General features: G+C 45.5%; 1 protein-coding gene across 1 annotated transcript; it reads right to left on the bottom strand.

The window, feature by feature from the left end:
- Positions 1-4,877: 4,877 nt before the first annotated feature.
- On the bottom strand, positions 4,878-6,504 carry LOC123407203 (GDSL esterase/lipase At3g09930-like). Its single transcript, XM_045100284.1, has 5 exons — positions 6,450-6,504; positions 6,077-6,325; positions 5,623-5,903; positions 5,242-5,518; positions 4,878-5,125 (listed from the first exon to the last, which is right to left on the bottom strand). Exons 1-5 carry the CDS (start codon positions 6,502-6,504, stop codon positions 4,878-4,880), a joined length of 1,110 nt encoding a protein of 369 aa, XP_044956219.1.
- Positions 6,505-9,278: the final 2,774 nt, after the last annotated feature.

The raw sequence follows: 9,278 nt of genomic DNA, 5'->3' as shown, positions 1-9,278 counted from the left end.
TGGGCCGGCGAACCCCATAATCCCGTAATGGCCTCCCCTAAGATTGTTCGTAATGAGAGTATCATAGGTAGTATCATGCATGTCAACTAGACAATTTTGATGAGGTGATATATAATTAAATGAAGAAAAAAAGATTGAGTACTCCCTCCGTTCCGGTGTGTTAGGCCTTTTATGAAACGCAGCACGACCAAGGTGGTTTTTCATTGGCTAAGTGATCTGCTCATTTCCTCCAATCAACATTTAGTTGGTATTAATTATGGCAAGTGAAGAGACGTCCAGGCCCACAGCATGCATGCATGCGCTTAGATATGGCGCTAATTCCTCCTCCCTCCTCCCTCCAAAACATGCCGCTAATTCCTCCTCCCTCCAAAATTTCCTGTATGCATGCATGCGCGCTCAGATATGGCGCTAATTCCTCCTCCCTCCTCCCTGCAAAACACGCCGCTAATTCCTCCTCCCTCCAAACTTTCCAAACATAGCGCCAACTTTCCAAAATTTGAGCGAAAACATTGCGCCAAGTTTCGTCCTTAAGTAGGAGTACTCCGATTCATCTCTTCTCTCCATGTGCTCCATCAATGGCGTCAGACCAAGAAAGTGGTGCGCGGCGGCCTCCGCCACTAGGTTTAGTAGGGCTACGGATAACACCGTTTGAGCCGCCGCTCCGGCAGAGAGTTGTGCCGCTGTCCGTCGTGCCGCCGGCTGTGCCCGTACGTCGTGTCGGGCTTACGCGGCCGCATGGTTCGTCCCTCGTTGGCGGGATCGACAGCATGTTCGCGACCGGCGTTGGGACAGCGAGCGGGAGCGACGGCGGGACAACTAGTGGGAGCGGCGGCGGGATAGCAAACCAGAGGGCGCAGCAAGTCTGCAGCGAGCAGCAGTTCGTCGTGCCGCCGTCTGTGCCCGTACGTCGTGTCGGGCTTATGCGGTCGCATGGTTCCTCCCTCGTTGGCGGGATTGGCAGCATGTTCGCCACCGGCGTTGGGACAGCGAGCGGGAGCGACGGCAGGATAGCAAGCCAGAGGGCGCAACAGGTCTGCAACGAGGAGCAGTTCGGCAGGAGCGGGAGCGTCTTCGCGAGCGGCGCCGGGACATCGAGCGGGAGCGCCAACGAACCAGTTCAGCCCGTGCGGCGAGTTGGACTGAGTCGTCATCAGCCATCATCTCGGGCCAGCAGCCTCGGGACAACGACCCATTCGTTGAACCTTGGCGGCGGCTTCTCCATCGACCTGTCGTCCAGCTTCTTCCAGGGCGTGCGAGGCAGCAGCAATGGCAATACTGGTACGTGAAATTTCATTGTGTTGGTTCAAGTCATGGCTAAATCGATGGTAGTGAACAATCTTTATTTTTGCGCAAGGCGAGAGCAGTGAACACGGCGGCAGTAGAGGTTTCGGCCATGTTCAGGCTAGTGGCAACGGTTTAGGTGGAGACGACAGTGCCTCTGGTGGCGGCTACCGCGGTGACGGTTACAACGCTAGCTTTGAAAATGCCGATGAGTATCCTCCAAGCATACCGCAAGTGCAACCTGCTAATCTGCCGCCGGCTATCGACTTGAGTAAGCTGTGTTCATGGTGCATCGACTGGAGTAGTGTTATTTGAATGGAAAATTTTATTTGGTTTCATTTGATTTATGTAGATGTCTTAGCAAATAAAAAAACAAGGAAATTTTATAGTACGGAAGAAAAGCGTCTAATATACTCATGGATTTTGAAACGCAATGGGACCTCCACAAAATTGAAGCATGGAGTTTCAGCTGCGGTTGCAGAATTGGCAAAATGTCTAAGAAGGGTAGTCACAAGGATTTGGAAGCAGGGATTAAAAGAAGGTGGCATAAATAATGTGAAGTGCATGCGCAAGATGAAGTGTGGAAGAAAGAAGATCAATTTGGACATTGATGCATTGGAGGCTATCCCTACTTCCAAGCGCACCACCCTACGGCAATTAGCTGAAGCTATCAACATGCCAACGACCACTGTTTTTCAAAGGTAATATTCTGATATTTTTCATGGTTTAGTATATGCCAGAATTCACATCCTAACAAACTTAATATGTATGTATAGGTTAAAGGAGAAGCAAATTAGGAGGGTAAGTAGTGAGCTCAAGCCCATGTTGACAGAAGAAAACAAAAAGACACGTGTGCTCTATTGCCTTCAACATATTGAGCCTTCTACCTTCCAAGACACTCCAACATTCAAGGCCGGGTTCAACACCGTTCATATTGATGAGAAATGGTTCTATCGAATCAAGAAGAAAGAAAATGTCTATTTAAGCCATAGAGAGGAAGCCCCACAAAGAGAGACTAAGAACAAGGGTCATATACAGAAGATAATGTTTCTATCAGCAATGTCTAGACCTCGCTATGATGCTCAAGGAAATTGCATTTTTGATGGGAAAATTGGGGTCTGGGCTTATGTTGATTGGGTTCAAGCACAAAAGAAAAGCGCTAATAGGTTTGTCTTGCCCACAAACTTATTATTTCACAATTTTATGTTGATTATGTTTGTGAACTAATATAAAATAATTTCTTTCCTAATAGGAAGAGGGGAGAGTGGGAGATCAAGCCTTCCACAGAGGTAGACAAGGCTAAAAGCAGAGAGTACTTGATTAACTTTGTGCTTCCGGCTATCAAGGCTAAATGGCCGGCTAGTGATAGATACAAAACAGTGTACATTCAACAAGATAATGCTATGACCCATATTCAGCCCAATGATCCTTCATTTGTCATGGAGGCCGCTAAAGGAGATTGGGACATTAAGATGGTTTTTCAACCACCTAATTCGCCCGACACAAACATTCTAGATCTTGGATGGTTTGCTTCGATCCAATCGCTGTTTCAAAAAAAAATGCCCAAGACTCTTGCGGAAATACTTGCAAAGGTCAATCAATCTTTAGCCGAATATCCGCATGAAAAGCTTAATAGGTTCGTCACGCTTGATCTTCTTTACTTGTCCAAGTTCCATTACATTTTTTGGTAATTTTTGCGTGTCATCTTGTAGGATATTCTTGAGCCACCAAGCATGCATGAGGGAGATCATACGCAAAAAGGGAACGATTCACTATGATGTACCCCACTTGAAGAAAAAGGTTCTTGAGAAAGAAGGGCGATTGCCAATCCGTTTGACGATTGACAAGGACTTCGTAGACGAGGGAATAGAGTGGCTCAATGCAGATCCTATTGTGTAGTAATATGTTAGAAAGAAGGGCAATATTATATTGCAAAATTCGAACAAATACTTTCATGACATTGCAAACTTAGAACAAATACTTTTGATGATAATTGAGAGAAAAGGATGATTGGTGAAGGGAATTGTAGCTCTAGTTATCCTCCGTCTCCGGCACGAACATGCCATCTTCTTTGTCCTCGTCGACATCATTCACTTGATTACGGCCACAAGAGCAACACACCCCGGATGCGTCCACAGAATAACCATGGACGCAATCACGGCAACAAAACATGAACGGGATAGTGTTATGCCCGCATATGTTGCAACGTGGGAGAACCTCAGGGACTGGGAGCCCGCATCCACGACACGCGAATGTAGACACGTCGCCAACGACATAGCAGTATTGGCATATTGGATGACGCACACACCCCACACAAGCTGATTCTGCCATGGCCTTCTTCATCACCTCCTCGTACTTCAACTTACCCTCTTGGGCCTTCATCTTTGCCTTCATCTTCACTTCTTCGAGATACAATTGTCCCTCCTCCACCGGCAGCTTGATGGGCCCTTCCATCACCGGCGGGATAACCACCGGTTGCAGCTCCTGGCCGTCGCGCCACGGAGACAGCAACGCCCCATCCATCTCCTTGAGTTGCATGCACTTTTTTCCCTCACCTCCAGCCATATGCTCAAGACGTGTCTTCCCTTGTCTCTCATCCATGTGTTGTGCAAATGATTTATAGAAGAATACAGGGGAGATGAAGTAGAAAAAGGTGGAAGACGAAGAAAACGAGTGTGAAAGCTAATTCGTTTTACACCACTACTAGTTGCATGTAAAAAGTTCATTGCATGCATGTGTGAAACCAAAGAAGAAGAAGCATCGGGGAGAGATGGACAGCCATGCAGTTGTGTGCTAATTAAATGACATTTAATGTTTACAGGCCTTAATCTTAACTAAAGTGGAACAAATAGATTTTGGAGATAGGCCTAACACACCGGAACGGAGGGAGTACCATATCATGATGCCGTATCATATTAAATGATGTGCTATTATGTGTCTTGCATGGCAATAAATGAACTATTCTATATGATACTAACATATGATAATATGCATTACGGATACATTAATATCATATGCATGATACTAGTATATGGTATTATCCATTACAACCAGCCTAAAAGATCATGAACCTAAAGGTGTGATCCAAGCACCTAAGCAATGACTTTCCATGAGCATTTTTTACTTTGCAATTTACTGCCAACAGAGAAGAATGGTAGAAGTCAGATCCAACCGTCGATTTTCAGGCTGATATAGCCTACTAATGTCCAGCCCCTTTTTGTCTGCGTAAAGGAATTGTCCTTCGACACCCATGGGCTATGTATCTGGTCTCTCGGGTTGCCATGTTCGGGACATAGTGCAACCAGCTATCGTCCGAGTAGTGTTGTTCCTTTCTTCTCGTTTGCTGCAACTATCCTCGAGATCAAGTACATGCACACTTGATTCACCATACATACCACAAACTTTATAATAGGAAAAAACCATTATATAGTTCATGTTTTATATATAAAGAGTACTACCAGACTACAAAGTTTGTCAGAAAGAGAAAAACTCGCAAGCTTCCAAAAATACCCATACTATATGTACAGCCAACCTATAAGAAGTTGCACAAACAAGCTAGCAATTTAGTATCTACATAGTGTCCAAACTACGAGGCATCATGCAACATAGTCCCGATCTAGGAACTCCTTGAGAGGTTGTTCTAGCGCCTTCATCACTGCTTTCCATCCAGCATGTGTCGGATGCACCTCGTCCCAGTAGAAGAGCTGGTCGGGATTTTCGCATAATTCGTAGAGGGGCTCCCCTGTATCGCCCTGCTGTCCACAGAACCCGGTATCATAGAAACCCTCGCAACATGGGGCCAGGTTGTTGTTGAACTTGTTGTTGGACTGATCCGACCCTTCAACTGGATGCACACGAGAGAAGTATGTATAAATAGAGTGGACGTGTTGAATCAAGCTTGATAAGTACCAAATTTAATTTACAACGTGCATGCATGGACATATATATGCAAGTGCTTACCGGGGGCATGATTGATGATGTCGGTGAAGGCAGTGTAGAGGTCCAGCATGTAGGCGTTATTCTTCTTGTCCATCAACTGCTTTAGATTTTTGTTATGCACGGACGCGGCGTAGTTGCCGAGAATGTCACATGCGGTGTAGTTGTTCGGGCTAGTCCTCAAAGGCGTGCAACCGATGGGAAGCATGTTGTTCACTAGCACCTTTTTCACACCCATTTTTTGCAGCTGCTCGACGTTCTTCACAATCTCTGTCGTCACGTTCCCAATGTAAGTATCGATCTGCATGCAAGAAAAGTTAATAAGGTGGAGATGAACAATATCAATTTCATGCGTGCTTAGTGTTCGATTGTTTGTACGCATGCATGAGTCCGGCTACTACTTACGTCGTCGAAGCTGCTCAAGAAAGAGTTCTTGACGTCGGCGCCGCTCATGTAGTCGTTGCCGGAGATGGCGACAAGCGCGACGGAGTGGCGAAGCTGTTCTTTCGAGATGATTCCGCTCTTGATTAGCCTCATGAAAGATTTGACCTGTGCGGCAAGAGTTGGCACCTTCTTCTGGAACACGCCGGCGCCACCGGAAGCGAAGGTCATGCCAGTCGGATCACAAGACTGGTCTAGTGTGTGCATGTACGCCGGAGGGGCTGCATTGAGGCCCAAGATCCTTGCTGCAAATACAAAGCCACGCGTAGAATAATCGATCACTCTACATGCGCTAACATAAATTTCTAGCCACGCTCTGAAAACAAATTCTATAGCTAACTAGGCACTGAAATAAGGAATGTTTTAGCACACCTACCGATAAAATCTGATTGGATCTGTACACTGAAAGAATACTTACCGATAAAATCAGACTGAATCTTGTTGTTGGAGAAGCGGCCGGTTGGAACGGCAGCCGCAGACCCACGGGAGTTGATATAAGAGCCGTACGGGTAGATCCACTGACGCGAGAGATCGGACTGGGAATGACCACCAGGCAGCTTAGGGAGGTTGCCGTTGTCCGCGAAGTCGTCGCCGAAGACGAACATGCTGGTCCACTGGTTCTTCGATTCCTCCGCGGACGGTGTGCCTCGAGCCTCCACGCGAGCGGCTGCCATAGGGATCGTGTATCTTTGTCAGCACTTTGCGTGCATGCATGCAGAAGACGAAGAAGGTTCCGCAAACGAATGTACGTATATATCGATCGATCAAAAAGAAGCAAGGAGGTAGTATACCATCGAAGAATAGCACGACGAGGAGAAGCCACACAACCGCCGGAGGAAGCTTCATGGCTGCCACTCCTCGGCCGGCCGACCGGCGACGAAGCAGAGAATTGCTGCGGAGGAGGCGAGGTGGCGTTGGCGTGTGTGAGGTGCGTATATAATATAGCTATGGAAGGCGGGTAGATCGATCGATTGGTGTGGCCGTGTATATGTATATATAAGTGGCTAACTAGTTCAACTCGTGTCCTACCCGACCACGTTCTTGTGTAGTACGTAGACTTGGCCCCGTTTCCCTGTATGTGGTAGTAGTACTGTACTCTAGTACGTACACTCATAGATCAAATGCAGAGTCAGCTTGGGTTTATGTTTGTTGCCTTGGGCCGACCGTAGGAGGTTCGATCGGTAGTCCGATTCGCCCGCATCGTTCACGTTGGAAAGCATATGCACTATTTTCTTCCAAGTTAAAAGGGACCATACCTACCGGTTCAAAAGTTCACTACAAAGCCCTTGTTTTTAAACAGGGTACAGATGCAGGCATTCATATAAACGCACATACACACATTCCTTTAAACACGCACACACACGCTTTATTCCTATGAGTACCTTCGAGAGACTGATGCGGCATATCATCTTGAGATTTACAAAAACACTATAGGCGCTCTTCGTCAACGGGAACATCTCCTCCCGTAAATATCTACCAGTACAAAAGTTCACTACAATGCAACTTTTTTTTAAACACGATACATATGCAAGCGCTTATATAATCGCGCATACACTCACCTCTATAAACGCGCACACACACACACACCATATCCTTATGAGCTCCTTTGAAAGAGTGGACCGACATATCATATTTAGATTTACAAAATCACTATAGACGCTCGTCGTCGATGGCAACATCTCCTCCCACTGAATATGTATTGCCAAAAATCCTGAATTAAATTCAGCAATAATACAAGCACCATGAATTGAATCCTGATGGGCTAGGAATACAAATGTTCCTCTAACAATTCAACCCCGTGTTGGTTCGTCATTACAAAGCACCTGGAACATATGGAGTTGTCCCATTGCATGGAGAAAACGCGCTATCGTCTACAGGTAAGCTGGTGGGTCCCTGTTAGCAGCAGCACTGGGTTTCTACGAGTGCTGCTGCTAAGGCAACTAGCAGTATCGCTTTTCACTACCCAACGCTACTGCTATGGTCGCTAGCCATAATATCTACCCCATTTTCTCCCTTCACCTCCCTCCCCCTCCCTCCCCCCCCCCCTCTTTCACTTGCTTGTTTCTTCTTCCTTCAATACATCCCTCCTCCTTCGCTCTTCTTTGCCGAAGCCTTAGGAACCGTACCGGATCATCAACTCCGAAATGAATTCTATTCTACTGCATCCAGCATGAAATTGCGTCGATCATCATGAAAGACGTCCTCAAAGAGAATCACCCCTCGGTATTTGTCCAGCTTATTGATGAATTGTTGAAGCACCCCCTCCTATGTGACATCGCAGAGCACACCCCATTGCCAAAGAAAACTTCAAAGTTTCACAAGCACGCAGTCCAAACTTCTCCAAGATCAACCCTGGAAACAAAACTCATTCCTTAGTCTCCAAATACTCCACAAGGAAGTAGTAGCAATCATATTCTGGACTGGTTTTTTCTTATGAATCTGCCATAAGACACAAATATCTTTAAAGCCGGAAATAATGGGAATTTGAAAAGAATCAGCAAATCATTTCCCTATGCACTTAGCCACCACACAATCAAAAAACAAATGTTGTACAGATTCCATTTCATTACAAAACAAGCAAGTAGGATCATCAACATTTCTTCACTTAGCTAAGTTATCACTGGTTAAGATTTTATTATATATACTCAGCCAGAGAAAAACATGGATATATTTTGGACAAAGAACCTTCCACATCTTATCACCAATGGCAGATACCACACCCCCAAAGTTAATTGTATTATAAAAAGGACTTAACGGAATATATTCCTTTGGACTCCAACATCCACATGGGAACATCAGGGCCATCAGATAGAGGAAACCCTTGAATAATATCAAGCAAATGGTTCCATCTATCAAGACCCCTACTATCTACACACCTCCTAAAGGAGAGCTTAAGGTGTACTCCATCCCACACCTGAGAGACAGTGCAATCAGGTTGGTTGCAAATGTAAAACAACTCCCAGAACTGCACCTTCAAGGAACATTCCCCAGCCCAGAGGTCATGCCAAAACTTAATACTTCTACCATTACCTATCTTCCACCTATAAGAACTCTTGGAAGCATTTAAAGCCCAGGTTACACTCTTTCAAAAGGGAGAGCCATTATCAGATTTGGGCCATAATATATTAGGAGAATCAGTGTTATATTTAAAAGAGATAACATATTTCCACTCTTTCTTTTCAGTATCAAAAAACCTCTTCCCCAGGAGGCTAATAAGGCCATATTAAAATCCTTCAGGTTGGGTATCCCCAGCCCCCCAAAGCATTTATTCCTGGTGATCAGCCCCTAGTTATCCAGATGATACTTATGTTGATCCCCCGTATTTCCCCAGAAAAAATGTGTCACTTGTGAGTTAATAACATCTGTTGCCCACTTGGGAAATTTCATTACTGACATAAGATAAGCTGGGATACTGACAATGCAGGCACAAAGAAGAATCAATTTTCCTTTATATGTAAGATGTGTGCCCAGCCATCCAGAAATGCAACTAATTATCCTATCGATGATGGGTTGGAGATCTTCCCTACACAGCTTGTCATGGTGCAAAGACACCCCCAAATATTTAATAGGAAAGGATCCAACCTCACAACTAAAAATCTGGGCGAAAGATTTAGTCATCT

Source organism: Hordeum vulgare, chromosome 7H (genome assembly GCF_904849725.1).
Source record: "Hordeum vulgare subsp. vulgare chromosome 7H, MorexV3_pseudomolecules_assembly, whole genome shotgun sequence".
Lineage (NCBI taxonomy): Eukaryota > Viridiplantae > Streptophyta > Magnoliopsida > Poales > Poaceae > Hordeum > Hordeum vulgare.
This window is presented reverse-complemented; position numbering and strand designations above follow the sequence as displayed.

What these genes read in the sequence shown, in the direction of transcription:
- LOC123407203 (XM_045100284.1), bottom strand. Translation starts at nt 6,504, where the DNA reads ATGAAGCTTCCTCCGGCGGTTGTGTGGCTTCTCCTCGTCGTGCTATTC. An exon ending in CGTCGTGCTATTCTTCGATG is followed by an intron (nt 6,326 to 6,449) that starts GTATACTACCTC and finishes TCCCTATGGCAG; the next exon opens with CCGCTCGCGTGGAGGCTCGA. An exon ending in CATCATCAATCATGCCCCCG is followed by an intron (nt 5,126 to 5,241) that starts GTAAGCACTTGC and finishes GTGTGCATCCAG; the next exon opens with TTGAAGGGTCGGATCAGTCC.